Consider the following 19486-nt stretch of genomic DNA (forward strand, 5'->3'; position numbering starts at 1 on the left):
TAGGGAAATCGTTAAGAAACAAGTAACTGCTGTTTAAGCTGTTTTCTACACTTTATGAAGTGAATCTTTCTTACATCATCTAGCATTTATCTTATACTGACACTTTTATTCTTCAAAAATTCTCACTTAAATAAGATCAGTTCATCTGGAATATCACAACTATTATGCATCATTAATATCCGAATGCATTATTTATGCTGGTGAATAATGAGAAGTCACCGAATATAAAGTATTGCTCTATCATGTTCCATTATGAGAAGAAATACTTTTAATTAAAGTGATGCCATAGAATTGAAAGAAACAGAAAGAGCTCTCAATATTGTTGTATCTACAGGGGCCAGCTTCCTTTTTGCAAACCTGATAAAAATCAACAATACTGGGCTGGGCGCGGTGTCTCATGCCTGTAACCCCAGCACTTTGGGAGGCTGAGGCAGGTGGATCAAGAGGTCAGGAAATCGGGACCATCCTGGCCAACCTGGTGAAACCCTGTCCCTTAAAAAAAAATCAACAATACTGTTTTATACATACTGTGAATATGCATCAGTCTCAGAAATACAGAATAATTGAAATATTGGATGAAACAAATCTTAAAGATCTTCTTACTGTCTCTGTCCAGAGTCCATGATGATCAATACCAGAAAACTATGCTTACAGCAGTCAGATAATTGAATAAGAATACCATTTTTTAATGAATGTCCCTTTTGTGGTGGCAGCACTGCATGATATTGATTCAGCTGTCACATCTGTATAAAATGATGGTCCTCACCTGTATAAAACTGCTCCCTGTGTTACATGAGATTCAACTTCGTGTAATGATGCTAAAATCTTTCCTGGCTTTGCAACATTTTTTGCTCAATTTTAAACTTCTGTAATAATCATTCTCAAACACTTAAAAACTATCACTGCTTCATAATCTAGTAGAATTTGGGATCGAATTAACTGATTTATTGACTGAGACAGAGTCTCACTCTGTTGCCTAGGCTGGAGTACAATCATTAGAATGTCATTCAGTATAAAATTAGATATGTAATTATTTGTTAAAGCATTTATTGTTTTAGATCATCTGAACGAGGTGAGACTCAGCAGTATAGACAGTCTTATAAAATGATTCATGTTAACCATTGCTTATTATTATAAATTGCACCCTGTCATGAACATGAAAAGCCAAATAAATTAGTCTCCAGTGAAATTGTCGAGCCAAATACTATAGCAATCCTTCACAGAAGTGCAAAGGCAGCTTTACTTAGCCCATTCTTCTTACAATCATTATTTAAACATCCTTGTTCCTTGAAGAGGAAACTCAAACTAGTCTGATCCATTTCTGTGGATTAAAGTTACTCTGCTCTATGAAAAAAATATATAACACATTTAAAATCTGCTCATATATGAAATATGCCTGACTGTAACCACTGAACAGCAATTATGAATGGTTTCTTGATGTACTTTGACTTAAAACCCTAGAGTAACCCAAATATTATTAAAGGAACATTAGCTTAACTGGCAATTATTCCACTTAATCAAATATTTTACTGATTGAAAAGTAATTATAAGCAAAAAGGAGAAAGAGTAATTCCCAAATATGTCCTCACGGTGGCTATGAGGACAGAGCTGCTGTACCCAGGAGTATGTTTCTCCACCCCAACGGCTGGTTGGCAGCAAAGCGAGCCTGCCCAGACCATGTTCAGTGCCTAAGTCTTTACGATCCACACTAAAATCAAATTCACACAGAGTGTGTTTCCTTTTAAAAAGGTGTAGGAACGCTTTTACACTGTTGGTGGGTTGAGAAGTTAGTTCAACCATTGTGGAAAACAGTGTGACGATTCCTCAAGGATCTAGAAATGGAAATACCATTCGACCCAGCAATCTCATTACCTGGTATATACCCAAAGTATTATAAAGACACATGCACACATATGTTTACTGTGGCACTGTTCACAATAGCAAAGACTTGGAACCAACCCAAATGCCCATCAATGATAGACTGGATAAAGAAAATGTGGCACACATACACCACAGAGTACTATGCAGCCATAAAAAAGGATGAGTTCACGTCCTTTGGGGAACATGGTTGGAGCTGGAAACCATCATTCTCAGCAACCTGACACAAGAACAGAAAACCAAACACCACATGCTCTCACTCATAAGTGGGTGTTGAATAATGAGAACATATGGACACAGGGAGCAGAACATCACACTGGGGCCTGTCGGGGGGTAGAGGGGTTAGGGGAGGGATAACATTAGGAGAAATACCTAATGCAGATGACAGAGAGATGGATGCAGCAAACCACCATGGCACGCGTATACCTATGTAACAAACCTTCATGTTCTGCACATGTACCCCAGAACTTAAAGTATTAAAAAAAAATAAAAAGGATGTGCCCAAGAGTAAAACTGGGTTGCAAAAATTTAACACCAGCTCTCAGGAATACAAATTATATTCCCTAATCTCCTACTCAGAAATGGTTCTATACTATACTTCTCTCTCTAAAAGTTAATCAGATTTTTAAAAGCATTAATTAAAATAATATAAATAAGGTAAAACTATATTTTCTATTTCAAGAACAAAGGTTCCTGGGACTGAGTACATATTATTTTCTATATGATGAATTACTATATTTACATAACCCTCTTATCCAATTTAAAAAATCTCCCAGCCCGGTGTCATGGCTCACACCTGTAATCTCAGCACTTTGGGAGGCTAAGGCAGGAAGATCGCTTGAGCCCAGGACTTGAGATCAACCTGGGCAACATAGTGACACCCCATCTCTACTAAAAAAAAAAAAAAAAAAAAAAAAAAAACGAAAATTAGCTGCGTGTGGTGGTGTGTGCCTATAGTCCTATAGTCCTAGATACCTGGAAGGCTGAGGTGGGAGGATTGCTTGAGCCCAGGAGGCAGAGGCTGCAGTGAGCCCAGACCACTCTACTTCACTCTAGCCTGGGCAACAGAGCCAGACCCTGACTCAAAACAAAATTAAAAATCCACAAGAAAAACAGAAACTGCACTTCAAATCTGCGATCCTGAAAAATCTACTGATGCAGTACCAATATAGGAAATTAATTTATTAGCACAGGTATACATGATGAGAACATAGTACATTCGTGAGATTATCAAAAATAGCAAATAAACATACATAATGTTAAAGTTTAATGACTTTATATTGGTGAGAAGTTAGACTAAGACTATTAATTTTTGCTTATTTGTTTAGTTACTTATTTTCAGATAGGGTCTCACTCTGTCACCCAGGTAGCAATGCAGCGATACGATCTCGGCTCACTTCTGCCTCAGCTCACTGCAGCCTCAAACTGTTGAGCTCAAGCAATCTTCCTGCCTCAGCCTCCTGAATAGCTGGGACCACAGGCACATGCCACCAGACCCAGCTAACTTTTAAATTTTTGTAGAGACAGGGTCTGGTCTTTAGAAACCGAACCTCGCCTAATTTTTTAGTTTTGGAGACAGACAGGGTCTCAGTATGTTGCCAGGTTATGTGGCCGTTGATTTTATCACCTGCTATATTACGAATTTCTCTCAGCAATCCATTCCTGTAATAGTTTTTTCCATTGATGAATTTTGGGGGATTTTCAGGTATATAATCAAATTATCTTCAACTAGAAGTAGTTTGCCCTCTTCATGGCTGATCTTCTATGTCTAATTACATAGGCTCTTACCTCCAGCACAGGCATGTTTTGCAGAGGCCATACTGGACATCCTTCTCTAACTTATACCTCACTCTAACTGCTAGTGCACTACCTTAAAGAAAGTGCTGACTTTTGAACTGAAGTGTGTGTGTGCACACGTGCTTATAAAACAATGTTAAGTCGGTACCTTATTATTTTTACTTATTTTTACTTGAGACGGACTCTCACTCTGTCGCCAGGCTAGAGTGCAGTGGCGTGACCTCAGCTCACCGCAACCTCTGCCTCCTGGGTTCAAGCAATTCTCCTGCCTCAGCCTACCGAGTAGCTGGGATTACAGGCATGTGCCACCACACCCAGCTAATTTTGTATTTTTAGCAGAGATGCGGCTTCTCCATATTGGTCCGGCTGGTCTCAAACCCTAGACCTCAGGTGATCTGCATGCCTTGGCCTCCCAAAGTGCTGTGACTGCAGGCATGAGCCATTGCACCCAGCTATTTATTTTTCCCCGTATGTATATACATATAATACTTTAAGTTCTGGGGTACATGTGCAAAACGTGCAGGTTTGCTACCTAGGCTTACACGTACCATGGTGGTTTGCTGCATCCCTCACCCTGTCATCTACATTAGGTATTTCTCCTAATGTTATCCCTCCCCTTACTCTCCCACCCACAACAGGCCCACTTGTGTGATGTTCCCCTCCCTGTGTCCATGTGTTCTCATTGTTCAACTCCCACTTATGAGTAATAACATGTAGGGTTTCTGTTCTTCTGTCAGTTTTCTGAGAATGATGGTTTCCAGTTTTATCCATGTCCCTGCAAAGGACATGGACTCATCCTTTTTTATGACTGCATAGTATTCCATGGTGTATATCTGCCACATTTTCTTTATCCAGTCCATCATCTTTTAAACATAAATAGAATTTGAATTTTGTCCAGTGTGTTTTCCCTATTATGGAAAAGTTCAAAGAATTTTTCTTATCTTTCCTAATATGAATAATTATATTAATTGATTTATAGTATTGAGCTATTCTCGGATTCCTGGAATAACCTGCATTAGTCATGATAAAGATTTTAATGCAACATTGGTTTATTTATTTAAAATATTTTATCTCAGCAAATTTGTGTCAATAGAACTGATCTACAATTACCTTTGTGAATTTTTTTTAAATTTTGAAACCAATATTACATTTATTTGACAAAATAAACTTGCAACTTTTCCTTCTTTTACTATACTTTGGAAGAATTTCAGCAGCATAGTTAAGTAGGGAGTATCTGACGTTGGTGCGTGGCCGGAAATATTTTCATTACACTATGAACTTGATGTGGTAAATTTTTATTCTATTGAAATTATTCATCTCATGAAGATTTTAAAGTTCACTTGCATGTAGTTACACAAATGGTCCCTTATGACTTAATTTCCTTCTTTGATCATTATCCCCTTCCAACCCATATGTAACGTCTAATAATTGAATATTTGTGCTCCCTTTTCCCTTGATTAGATCAACTCATGGTGTGTCTATGTCGATGGTATCTTTCAAAAAACAGTTTTCAAAAATAACTCGTCAATTTCCTTCTTACCTTCATTAATACCATTTTGTTGCTTTATTTTGCTTACTTTGTTGCTCTCCCAGTTTTTATCTGGTTAATTCATTTACTTTAAATTTTTATTTTTAATAATATATGCATTTAGGCCAGGCAGGGTGGCTCACACCTGTAATCCCAGCACTTTGGGAGGCTGAGGCAGGTGGATCAACTGAGGTCAGGAGTTCCAGACCAGCCCGACCAACACGGCAAAACCCCATTTCTACTAAAAATACAAAAATTAGCCAGACATGGTGATGGGCACCTAAAATCCTAGCAACTCAGGAGGATGAGACAGGAGAATTAGTTGAACACAGGAGGGGGAGGTTTCAGTGAGCCGAGTTCATGCCACCACACCCCAGTGTGGGCAACAAAGCGAGACGCTGTCTCAAAAAATTAAACAAATAAAATAAAATACAAATATAAGCATTTAATGCTATACATTTTATTCTGATAACTCCTTTAGCTGTAGCCCACACTTTCTGAAACATCATATGTCCATTATCATTATGTTCAAGAAACTCTTCAATTTTATTTTATATTTTGCCTTTGACCCAAGATTTAACTAATGGTATACATTTTAACTTTCAGATAGAGAGGTCTTTTGTGTAGTTTTTGTTTTTTAGGGGGGTGATTTTGTTTTTGCTTTTTTAAAAATTCACTAGTTTCATTTCTTCATAGTTAAATTTGTATTATTGCTACTCTTTGGAACCTACTGAGGTTTTCTTTGTGGCCTATTTTTTTTTTTTTTTTTGAGGCGGAGTTTTGCTCTTGTTGCCCAGGTTGGAGTGCAATGGCACGATCTCAGCTCACCACAACCTCCACCTCCTGGGTTCAAGCAATTCTCCTGCCTCAGCCTCCTGAGTAGCTGGGATTACAGGCATGTTCCACCATGCCCAGCTAATTTTTGGTATTTTTAGTAGAGACGGGGTTTCACCATGTTGACCAGGATGGTCTCAATCTCTTGACCTCGTGATTCACCCGCTTGGCCTCCCAAAGTTGTCAATATTCTTGAATATGGTTTGTAAACTTTAAAGAAAGGTATACTCTATTTTTTCAGTTCATATTTTGACATACCTCTGTAAGGTCAACCTTATTGATTATGCTAAGCATTTTACTTATTTTTTTCAAGTTAAAATGTGTTACATCTCTTATTATTGGTATATATCTGTTTCTCTTTGCAACGCCTGAGGTTTCTACTTTGTAAAAATTAAATCTGTTATTGGGGTCATGAAATTACTGTGTCTTCTTGAGAACTGTACCCTTTAGCATTATAAAAAAAAATCCTTCTTCATCTTGAAGTTTCTTAGTCTAAATTATACCTTGTGAAATCATGAGATAAAGACGCCAGCTTTCTCTTTATTTGCTCTTCTTGGTATATCCTTTTCTATCTTTTCATTTTGCCCTTTCTGAATGCCTTTGTTTTTGTATACATAGTGTTAGATTTGGCTTTGTAGTCACACTTATAATGGTAAGTTCTTATTTTAATAAATAAGTCAAACTCACTTATAATTATTTATATAATTGATATATTTTGGCTTCAATTCTCTTTGATTGTTAAAATGCATATTTTAATTAAAGCTACCGTAAATATATAATTTCATTTTAAATAAAAATGAAATTTTTCCTTTTAGTTAAAATATTTTATGTGTATGGTATGTGGGGGGGGGTGTGTATGTATCACCCATGGATGATATATATACATACACACACACACACACACACACAGACATGTATCACTTAATGATGGGGACACATTCTAGAAATGTGTCATCAGGTGATTTCATCATTATCTATACATCATGGAGTGTAGGTAACACAAACCTAAATGGTACAGCTCCTATACACCTAGGTATATATGGTATCGCCTATTGTCCCTAGGCTACAAATGTGTGCAGCATATCACTACACTGAATACTGTAGGCAACTGTAACACAGTGGTATCTGTTTATATAAACATATCACAAAATAAAAAGAGTACAAATGTGATATAAAAGGTAAAAATGGTTCCCCCATATAGGGCACCTGCAATGAATGGAGCTTGCAGGCCTGGAAGCTGCTCTGGTGAGTCAGTGAGCGAGTGGCAGGTGAATGTGAAGGCCTCTGACATGACCCTACCGTAGGCTTTAGAAGCGCTGTACACTTAGGCTGCACTAAATTTATTTTAACATTTTCTTTGTTCAATGATAAATTAACCTTAGCTTATTGTAACTTTTTACTTTACAAACTTTTTTAAACTTTATTTTTGTAATAACACTTAGCTTATACAAACACATACAGCTGTAGGAAAATATTTTCTTTATATCTTTATTCTAGAAGCCTCTTTTCTATTTAAAAAAAAATTTTAATTTTTTAAACTTTTTTGTTGAAAACTAAGACTGAAACACACATTGTCATAGCCCTACATGAGACTGGGATCATAAAGACATCACTAGGCAACAGGAATTTTTCAACTCCATTATAATCTTACATGGGACCACTGTCATATATGTGGTGTGTAGTACACAGCCATAGCATATATATGAAATATGCATATATTCACATCATATACATAGGATATATATGAGCATTTAGTATGCATTTTTATATTTAAATGAAACATATCTACATTATCACATAGCTACATTAAATATATTTATAATATACACATGTTTATATATTTATTATAAAGTATATATTGTTTAATATTAAATATTAAGACTATATTAATTGTTATAGTATTAATATTATAAAGGTGAATATGTAAATATTTAATATATGTTATAAATATCATATACCATATAAAATATATAATCTGCATTAATCAACATATGAATATGTTAATTTATAATGTAAATATATTAATATATAATCTAAATGTATAAAATATTTTATATTTATAATATAAATGTATTTGTTTTTATTGTACTATTTATAATATAAATGTTTATAAAATATGTAATATATATTTTTATATATCTCTTTTGTTTAGGAAGTCTGGGCTTCCATAATACTTATATTTTAAAATAATATCCTTAAGGCCTTTTTTTGATTACTATTTCTTAGTTCTATGACCAATATTGCAAATAGCTAATCTATTATTTGTCTCCCAACTAAAGTTTATTGTTTTCTTTTAGACTATACCTATAAAGCAATCAGAAAGTTGAATTTTTATAAACTCTCCCCAGTCTCCGATTTTTTGGTAGTCATACTGATTCCTTGTCAGAGGATAAAACCATTCTCTGAGACACCCTCCCACCTAAAACCATCGTTCCATCTCAGATCCCGGGATAAATGTGTCTTGAATGCTCACTACCATTCCTCATATCAGACTCTCTAATGTAATTTGGTTTTCTCTAGTGGAGGGGTCCCCAGCCCCTGGGCCATGGACCAGTACCAGTCAGTGGCCCCTTAGGAACCAGGCCACACAGCAGCAGGTGAGCTTCATCTGTAGTCATAGCGGCTCCCCATTGCTGGCATTACCCTGAGCTCTGCCTCATGTCTGATCAGCAGTAGCATGAGATTCCCATAGGAGTGCGAACTCTACTGTGAACTGCACATGTGAGCGATCTAGGCTGTACACCCTTTTATGAGAATCTAATGCCTGACGTTCTCTCACTGTCTCCCTTCACCCCCAGATGGGACTATCTAGTTGCAGGAAAACAAGCTCAGGGCTCCCACTGATTCTACATTATGGTGAGTTGTAGAATTATTTTGTTATATATTACAATGTAATAATAATAGAAATAAAGTGCACAATAAATGTAAGGTACTTGAATCACCCCGAAACCACCCCCCAGCCCCGGTTCATGGAAAAATTGTCTCGCACAAAATCATTTCCTTTGTATTTTCGAAGGTTTTTGCTTTTCTATCTTCTCTGTCTCTGCAGATGGTAAGCTGTGGGTTTATGTGTTCTGGTGTCCCTTCTCATGCAGTTTCCAGGTCTAAAATTGGTTTTTCTTTAATTTGGAATTTGCGCCTGTTATTCAGCTCCCTTTTCCAAATCTGTGTTATCTACTCATCTTACTTCTGAGTTAAGAATGTATGTTGGCCTGGCCTGGTGGCTCATGCCTGTAGTCCCAGCAGTTTGGGAGGCCAAGGTGGGTGGATCACTTGAGGTCAGGAGTTTAAGACTAGCCTGGCCAACATGGTGAAACCCCATTCTACTAAAAATACAAAAATTAGCTGGGTGTGGTGGCAGGCACCTGTAATCCTAGCTACTCAGGGCGGAACACAGAAGAATTGCTTGAACCTAGGAGGCAGAGGTTGCAGTGAGCCGAGATAGTGCCATTGCACTCCAGACTGGGCAACAGAGCAAGACTCCATCTCAAAAAAAAAAAAGAAAAAAGAATGTTGATCTTTTAGTTCATTTTGACATAGTTTTATTTAACTAGTTGACCTTCATTACCTTTAGACATTATTCTGCTTATTCTTTTTTTATATATAAAAGTATATATATGCACGTAAATTACATATTAAGTATAATTATAATTATGTAAGTTACATTACTCCACTAATACATATAAATCATAATTATATACATATTATAAAATTATAATGTCTACAGGCAACACGAGCACATCAAATGTCCAGATAAAAATTGAGATGCTTTTTATTGTACTCTTAGGGAGAAGAGAGAGTGCTGTTTTTCTGGGGTTTTTTTGTTTGTTTTTTTACAGCTCTAGAGCTCCTTGTTCTGTGGTTCTCACCACTGCTTGAAACATGGCCTCTTGGCTGGGCGTGGTGGCTCACGCCTGTAATTCCAGCACTTTGGGAGGCCGAGGTGGGTGAATCACCAAGTCAGGAGTTCAAGACCAGTCTGGGCAACATGGTGAAACCCCATATCTAGTCATATACAAAAAATTAGCCAAGCAAGGTGGCAGGCGCCTGTAATCCCAGCAACTCAGCAGGCTGAGGCAGGAGAATTGCTTGAACCTGGGAGGCGGAGGTTGTAGTGAGCCGAGATTGCACCACTGCACTCCAGCCTGGGCGACAGAGCCAGACACTGTCTCAAAAAAAAAAAAAAAAAGAAAGAAAAAAGAAACATGGCCTCTTCTGATATCTGTGGGTTCTGCTTTCCTCTAATGTTTTGGTTTGATCCTTCTCTATCCTTTGCCCCATCACCCCTGCAATTTCTTCGCAGAGCAGGTCTTTGACCTGTAAAGGAGCTTTACATGTTAAGTCATAAAACTCCATAGGGTCAAAGTTATTCCAGAAACAACACGCCTTACCATGCCATGGCTCCTTTGCTCCCTCTTAGTTTTGCTTATTTTCTTTTTCCTTTTTTTTTGTTTTATTCTTATAAGACAGAACCTTGCTGTGTCACCCAGGCTGGAGTACAGTGGTATGATCTCGGCTCACTGCAACCTTCGTTTCCTGGGTTCAAGTGATTCTCCTGCCTCAGCCTCCCAAGTAGCTGGGATTATAGGTGTTTATCACCACACCCAGCTAATATTTGTATTTTGAGTAGAGACAGGGTTTCACTATGTTGGCCTGACTGGTCTTGAACTCCTGACCTCAAGTGATCCGCCTGCCTTGGACCCCAAAGTGCTGGGGTTACAGGCGTGAGCCACCGCACCTAGAGTGGCTGCGGTTTTCACATTGGCCCACCGTGCTTTCCAGAAAGGATTTGTCACTGTTTTTCGGAGACAATAGAATCATGTTGCCTTTCTTGCACTTTTTCTACACATTAACTGACACCATATGTAGGAATAACTTGCCACTTAGTTTGTCTTAGATACTCTAAACCCACAGGTGTGAGTTTTACCTTCTTCATAGCTCTATCTGGTTCTATGAGATTCAAAGAGATGAAAAACTATACCTTCCTGATAATTTCTTATTTCTCCCTAAATTTTTAATAACAACAAGGTGGGTCTGTCTCAAAGTAAATAGCTCCTAAAAGCAAAACCTCAACTTCTAATTCCTGAAATAGAGAGACACCAATGAAACGTCATTCATATACAGAATATACAGTAATTATCCACAATTAGGAATCAGGAATAACTAATCAAAATGTATCAACAGATTAAAGTGTTTATATTTCTGCGAGAAAATCTATGCTGAAATTATAAACTACTCCCTTTTAGGCAAAGATCGGCCTAAAAGAATAAATATCCTAGGAGCATTTGTCTCAAAAAGTAAGTTCTGCCTTTGATTTTAAAATTCTGTGGCTTAAGATATTTCTGGCTTCATTTCCAAGGGTACATACATAACTTACAGTGCCTGACTACTTACTACCAACAATCTTTCTGTCCTTGCCACCTTTATGATCAATGCAAGAGATACCAATTTGAGGAAAAAAGCCATATCCCATTTTCTACCAATGAAAATCAAATCCAGATATATCTATGTGAGATACATCTATACCCAAGTTTACATATTTTAAACATGAACTGAGAACTAGAGTTTTGACTTTTTGTTAATATATTAAAGCTTATAAAATATGTAATTAGCCTAAGACTGTTGGTTCCTTTTCAAACTGAATAATCCATTAAATCTTCCAAGCCCTTATTAGTTCTCAAATTATATCATTCATGTACTTCTTTGCTTTTCTACTAGAATACAAACATCATGGGGCAAGGACTTTGTGTATTTTTTGCTAACAGTCACATCCCTAGTTCTTTGTACCCAGGAGAGACTCAATTAAAAATCAGCTTAATGGAGAGTGAAAACATTTTTATACCCCCTTTCATTGATATAGTATGTGCTCCACAGAAAATAGTAACGAGCTCATAAATAACTTCAATGCCACTAGTAAAACTTGCGTATTTGAATAGCCTTGAAAGGCTTCACCCCACCTTGGAGTTGGAAGTGGACTCCAGGAAACAAAGTCTGTTGCCAAATCCTTCTGCTGCCAAGCATAGCTTCTGCTGCTCTTTGTGGATGGTTGCGGTGCACTGCAGGACCACTTCGTCATCCTGCAAAGGGGAAGAGAGGGAAAAGGTGAGACTTGACACCACTGCACAGTCCCCATCGGATCTTGAAGAACGTTATTTCAGTGTATTTTAAAAACCTGTGACAAATGCAAAAACGACTGTCAAGGCCTGGCAAGGTGGCTCATGCCTGTAATCCCAGCACTTTGGGAGGCTGAGTCGGGCGGATCACCTGAGGTCGGGAGTTCGAGACCAGCCTGACCAACATCGAGAAACCCCATCTCTACAAAAAATACAAAATTAGCTGGGTATGGTGGTGCATGCCTATAATCCCAGCTACTCAGAAGGCTGGGGTAGGAGAATTGCTTGAACCCAGGCGGCAGAAGTTACAGTGAGCCCAGATTGTGGGCTCACACACACAAAAAAAAAAAAAAAAAAAAAAAAAGAAAAAGAAAAACAAAATACCTACTGTCAAAAACACAACCAAATGAGACCTCTACAGAATCAATCCCTAATGCACTTTTTATTTGCAAAAAGGCAACTGGTTGGGGGGAGAAGACGGGAGCCACCGCCGTTCAAGGCAATCAGTAGTTTTCTGACTGTACTGACTGATCCCCAGAGGCAACCTGAACAAATGAAAGTAAAATGCAGGATTTTCATATTAACACTATTTTAGTCATCACGATTAACAAGCAATTGTCTGATGCATTTCCAGGACACCACGTATCACCAAGGATAGCAGGCGCACGTGTCATTTCAAAACTCACACGGGGAAACAGGTCAATAACAGAACCTTCTCAGAGTGATGGTAAAAGTCATCTTAGTCCAACCACGCATTAGTTGCTTCATCATATCTGGAAGGATTCTGGATGGCTCGAAAATATACAGAGACAATTTCTTATTTCAGTCCTCAGAAAGCCAAAACGGGTTTCCGATCAATTAGTTAAGCAAGGTTAGTGAAGAAACTGTACATGGGAAAAGATGAAAAATAAAATGACTCAATACAGGCAGCGGGAGTGCTGTAGAAATCGTGGACTTCAGAAGAAGCAGGATCTGGATCCCCATCCCAGCTCACCATGCAGTGGGTTATACGATTCGAGGCAAAGCACTGAATTTCTAAAATGATGAAGGAAATCCAATAAAGCATCTTACAAAATGACTAGCACACAAAAGGTGCCAAATGCCCAGTAAGCAAATGGAAAATACAGATTCTAAGTGGCAAGTACCTAAAAAGTCTGACCATTTACGTGTTTTGGCATGTCAACCTCAACAAAAGAAAATGTAACAGAGTAGTGAATGAGCAACATAATCAACCCTTCTGATTAGAGAGAAAAGGGACGCACAACATATTCTAGAAGCTCTTTACCAAGGCAGAATGGCAGGGCAGAAGTGATAGGGATCAAGCCTCAAAAGCAGACACGTTTTTTGTTTTGTTTTGTTTTGTTTGGCTAACTAAAGAATATGCTATAGAAATGAAAAAGGTGCCACTCTAATTTGTATTTAAAATCCTTGTCACATGTGTCTTTGCCTTTATTTCCTATATGGTAGCAGCAATATTTAATAGCACAGCTTACAGCACCAGCCACAGGCAAAGCCAAAATTTTTTTTAACAACCACCTCCTAACTGGCCTTGCAGGTGCTCACTGATTTTCAGTGAACATTCATTAGTTTTCTTTAAAAAATCATTTGCTACAGAAATAGCATTACTCTCATAGGATGGGTACATCTGATTATAAATTCATGTGCAGCATGGCTCTAATAAAAACAATCATGAAGTCCTTTGGAGCTTATATAATCTGCAAGATCAGAGCTATATCATGTTCCAAATATGTAGTGTAATAAAAAAAAGAACCAAAAATTGTGCTGATGTGCTCAATGCCTTATCAGATCACCAGAGGCGTTTACTATTTTGTCTCCCCTACCCTACGGAACTAACTCTAACATGCAAACTACACTCTTGAGTAAGATGAGCTCTTTCAGATGCTAGAGGCTATCTAAATACAAATTATTACACAATTGGTTACTAACTGAAGACAGTTTGGAAATGAGAATAAGAGAAGACAGCAAGGCAGGGTGAAAACAAAACCACAGGCATATGGGACAAGTGGGAGTAACAGAGCTTACTCAGTAAGCCCCAGAAGAAGAGAAGGCACACCATCTTTACCAAAAGTACAATGAATGCCCATCCTGGCATTACCTTACTTAATCCTCACTATACCCTGTGGTATAACGATGACCCACACATATCTAAATGAGGAAAATGAGGCAGAAAGTAACTTGTTACTCTCAGAGGGCTTATCAGACATATTTCCAGAAACTGATCAGTAAGCCTAATTTATCTGAATTAGATTCATATAATTCAGTCTGTAGTCCCACACTGCTTCTAGAGATTCAATTGATTTTTACCATGTTTGTTGTCTATAAAAGTGCTTCTTACCACTTTTTATAGTACATCCTACCACCCATGGATCCTGCTAAGATGCAGATTCTGATTGGGAAGCTCTTTGGTGGGGCTGACTGTACATTTCTAACAAGCTTTCAAGTATAACCCACATGCTGAGGATCTAGGGCCCAGAAAGGGACCCGGAAAAGATACAGATTCTAAGAAAGATATGAGTATCATTTTTTGTTGTTGTTGTTTGGTTGTTTTATTTGTTTTTTGTATTTTTTTTTTTTTTGAAGGCACAGTCTCACTCTTACCCAGGCTGGAATGCAGTGACACAATCCCAGCTCACTGCAACCTCCACATCCTGGGTTCAAGTGATTCTCCTGCCTCAGCCTCCTGAGCAGCTGGGACTACAGGCAACCGCTACCATGCCCTGCTCTATTTTTATATTTTTAATAGAGACAGGGTCTCACTATGTTGCCCAGGCTGGACTCAGAGTCCCAAGCTCAGACATTCCACCCACCTCGGCCTCCCAAAGAGCCAGGATTACAGGCATGAGCCACTGTGCCCAGCCAGATATGAGTATCTTTTTGGTATATGATATAGGAAACCTATAGAAGTTTGAAGATAATCATTAACAGTCAAATATCAAATTAAGCCTATGTACTTTGGACAAATCAGAAATTAGAGCTCATGTGGAGATGCCCATTAACATGAGAGACATAACAATTATATAAGGGAAAGGAATAAATTTAAATGCTATATTAAGCTATCCTATCCAATCTATGAAAGCAACTCACTTATGCAAAGTTTCACATCAGTCCAGTGCCTTGACACTGTATGACGGAGTACCTGGCAATGAAGCAACATTAAGTTCAGGAGAGCTATGCTCTACCACCAAGGAGAGAGGCCATAGCCACAGCTCTCAATCACGGTTCGGCTTTGAATGGCACAACCTAACCCAACAGACTCATCAAAGTTTTGGCCAGTTTACCCAGGAGCTGTGTTTATTTTACTTTCCAGTGAGCAAAAGGTTCCTTTTGGACAGGAAGTAAAATATACCGAACACTTAATAAACCAAACACCAATTCACAAGCGACCTGCCGGTTGCCTTTAATTATCCCATCATTCATCTCAAAGCACACTGTCTCTCTAGAATCACTGCGGTCTGAGAGCATGCAGAGTAGGCAATTGAGAGGTTTTGATAAATAGCTTAATGTTTTCTATTTCTTGTTATCCATACGTAATAAATCTCCTAATTTCCATATATATGAAGAGTACCTAAGGATATATGCACACGTGCTCACACGTATGTGTACACACACACACACACACACACACACACACAGTCTAGTTTATTTTCCAAGAATAAAGAGCAACACTACCTAATAGTGACGGGATCCAGAGGGTTAACCTGCATTACAGAACAATAAAGATATTAATTAAAGTGTGTCGTCCTGGGTCATAAGGCCTCTTCTGAATTAGTGTTTGCCATTCAGCCCCTGAGGTGCAGACCTGTAATTCAGGTCTTGCTGTTGCATTTTGGTTGCATGTGCCAATAGTGTTTCTGAGTGCTTGAATGCACATGATGACCATCATTTTTCTTACCTTGGCCCATAAAAACTGAAAGCACCCTAAATATTCACCCTTTACTCAGTAAACTTGAAAAAACTAATTTACTGATCCTTCTTTATACAAATTCTGGATGCAGTAATAAATAATCAACCATTTACAAGAAACCTCATGAGCAATAAGATAAATGGAAGCACTTACATACGGGTGACATCCACCTTGGAGTCCTATGGATCCTACTCCATCAATACTTTCCAATCCATCAACTTCTCACCACCCTAGTCCAAGCTACCATCATCTCTCATTCTGACATCTTCAAAATCCACTGAATGGTTCTCCACCCTACAAACTCCCTTCCAAGTAGCTTTAGCGTGAGGCCACACTGGACTATACTGTATGCTGGCTTAAAACCCTTCAGTGGTTTCCAATTGCTCTAAAGCTAACAGCTAAAAATGCTTCAGCCAGCCAGGCACAGTAGCTCGCACCTGTAATCCCAGCACTTTGGGAGGTTGAGGCAGGTGGATCACTTGAGATCAGGAGATCAAGACCAGCCTGGCCAAAATGATGAAACCCCGTCTCTACTAAAAATACAAAAATTAGCCAGGTATGGTGGTGTGCACCAGTAGTCTCAGCTACTTAGGAGACTGAGGTGGGAGAATCTCTTGAACCCAGGAAGCAGACACTGCAGAGAGCCAAGACTGCACTACTGCACTCTAGCCTGGGCAACTGAGAAAGACTCCATCTCAAAACAAACGAACAAAATCCTTCAGTCGACAAGGCCCTGCACTGCGTGGTCTGGCACCAGCCCAGTATCTCCAGCCAAACTTCCTTCATCCCTGTGCTCCTACAGGACTTTTGCATGCACCATTAAACCCCTTTCTCTCTTCTCTGGTTAACACTTATCCATCTTTCAAATCTCAACCCAGGCATCCTTTCAAAGCTCTTTGAGATTGGACCCACCAGGCTGTTAATTCCTCTGGTTTGTGCTCCCATAACATTGTATTTTTTTCGTTAGTTTCCTCAATTGCCATTATGCATTTATTTGTGTAATTTTTGTCTGATTATTAAACTGAGTCTGTGCCAGGCATGATGGCTCAGGCCTGTAATCCCAGCACTTTGGGAGACCAAGGTGAACAGATCACCTGAGTTCAGGAGTTCGAGACCAGCCTGGCCAAAATGGTGAAGCAATATCTCTACAAAAAAATACACACACACACACACGTGCACACGCACCCACACACACACACACACACACACACACAATTAGCTGGGCGTGGCGGTGGGTGCCTGTAATCCCAGCTACTCGGGAGGCTGAGGCAGGAGAATTGCTTGAACCGAGGAGGCGGAGGTTGCAGTGAGCCGAGATAGCGCCACTGCCCCCCAGCCTGGGCAACAAGAACGTGACTCTGTATCAAAGAAAATAAAAATAAAAAACAAACTGAGTCTGTTACTTTCTAGAATTATAGCCCTAGTATCTAGCATAATGTTAGGTATATAAAAGCGACCTGCCAGTAGTAGCTGAATTAATAAGAACAAACAATGCCCAAAATTTGTAATAATACCACTAAATCACCAATAGCCTTTCACTGAATTGCCCAATTTGGACATTGCCGTTCAGAGACAAAGTTCAACATGAGATCTTTCTCAACACTGAAGAAATGTTGCTTTCCCCAAATCATCACACTGAGGACTGGACAAATGAGAAACTGTAGCCTCAATGCAGATATATACAAGCCCTAGCAAAGCAAGTAGGTAAGCCATTCAGGGATGCCTAGGGACCTCAGTCTTGGCCAGACAGTACACCAGATGATCCCAGAACAAGAGAAAGAAAACAGAAAACCTTCAAAGAATCCGGAGATGTCGAAAGCAGGAGAAAGAGAAAGCTGAAAGCTGAGGGATAGAAACACCTATATGCTGGCACAGGGGTGGTGACAGTGGAAGAGGGGGGTACGATGGGGACATGTCGAGGAGTGAATTATGGGAAAGCATATGTGCATGCTCGTGTGTGTGTGTGTGTGTGTGCGTGTGTCTGTACATTTAGTAATTCTGAGCAAAGCTAGCTTGACTGCTGCTCACAAACCTGTGAGGTCACACACACGGAAAACCACTTCCACAGTCGCCCTATGTAAAACACCAGCCCCTATCACCTCTGAGTCCCTTGTCTTATTTTTTCCCCTTATTATCACTACCTGACACTATATTACATGCTATTTGCTTTTTTAAAAAATGTTTTGAGCCTCCCCTAGTAGAATGCAAATTCTGCAAGGGAAAGGACCTTCTCACATTTACTAACAGTGAACAACAAAGCCTACAAGAATACTGGCTCACAGGAAGCACTCAATCAAAAAATGTCTGTTAGATGAGGGGAGAGATAAATAGATGACCTCTAACGCAATTCCATCACAACATAGGGGTAGCATTTAGGGGCGTTTCTGCCTTTCCATTACAACAAATAAGAATCAAAGAAAAGGTATGCCATTCCTTCCACACAAACATCTTTGAAGCATTCAAGGGTGAGCCTACACATTTTAATGTCTCCCCATGCCACTTTCACATCAATTTCCTAAATGATAGTTAATAACAAGGAAGAGTTCACAAGCCATGATAGTGATGTTCCTTTGCAGTTACTTAGACCCAGTTCTGCCCATCTCTATGGGTTTCCATGGTATTAGGAGCTGTGTGAAAGCAGGAACAAGATCCGTTTTATTCACCAGTATATTTCTACTGTGTAACACTGTGCCTGCACGTGTAACATACTCAACAAGTGACTATTTATCACAATCCACCTTTGGATTATTCATAAATACATGCTGTCATGCTGACAGACAGAGTCTGTTTTTAGAACTGCCAAGGTAAGATCTTCTTTAATTTCCAATCAAAGCTGGTATTGTATGATCCCATTAAGTGATATCATGGTTTCATGCAGCCAGGAAATACGGCAATATTGGAGGAAAATTACCGATCCTATCTATTATAGCTGTGACAAATTTTAATGTATCATAAGCATCCCCAGTATCAATATAAAACCCAATGCATCACTGGGAAAAAGCAGTGCAGTCCCTTCTTTTTCCCCTATTTTAAGTACAACAATGCTCTTTCTGTTCATAATCTAAACAAATCAATCATATATTATACTCTTGAAAACCCAATAAGTAGTCTTAATAACTCGGGTCATTAAAAAAATTTCTCACACCATACCAAATATTTTCCCTAAACTCTTACTACTCCTGTCTTCCAAGATATTTTTCCAAGTTTAGACTTTGTGTAACTGGTCCTCTAAGTTACATCCTGAGAATTTTCCATAATTAGCATCAACTCAGAAAGCTCACTAAATATACCTTATCCTGTGGTTCTCTCTCCAGCAGGTCAGCTTAAACTCCACAGAAACCAGGGGACTGATGAAAATAAATGCTTTCCTGAAAGCCCAAGTTAATTATTAATTTTAGACAACTGTACATA

At 38.7% G+C, this 19486-nt stretch overlaps 1 protein-coding gene across 23 annotated transcripts in view; it reads right to left on the minus strand.

Moving 5' to 3' along the window:
* Nucleotides 1–19486, minus strand: part of RYR2 (ryanodine receptor 2) — a 781807-nt gene that overhangs the window by 541114 nt on the left and 221207 nt on the right. For all 23 annotated transcript variants that reach the window (XM_035280524.3, XM_035280523.3, XM_054248004.2 and 20 more), the window contains exon 2: nt 11995–12114. In XM_035280524.3, coding sequence (XP_035136415.2) covers nt 11995–12114 — 120 coding nt within the window. The remainder of the gene's footprint in view (nt 1–11994; nt 12115–19486) is intronic.

The sequence above is a fragment of the Callithrix jacchus genome, chromosome 19, assembly GCF_049354715.1.
Source record: "Callithrix jacchus isolate 240 chromosome 19, calJac240_pri, whole genome shotgun sequence".
NCBI lineage: Eukaryota > Metazoa > Chordata > Mammalia > Primates > Cebidae > Callithrix > Callithrix jacchus.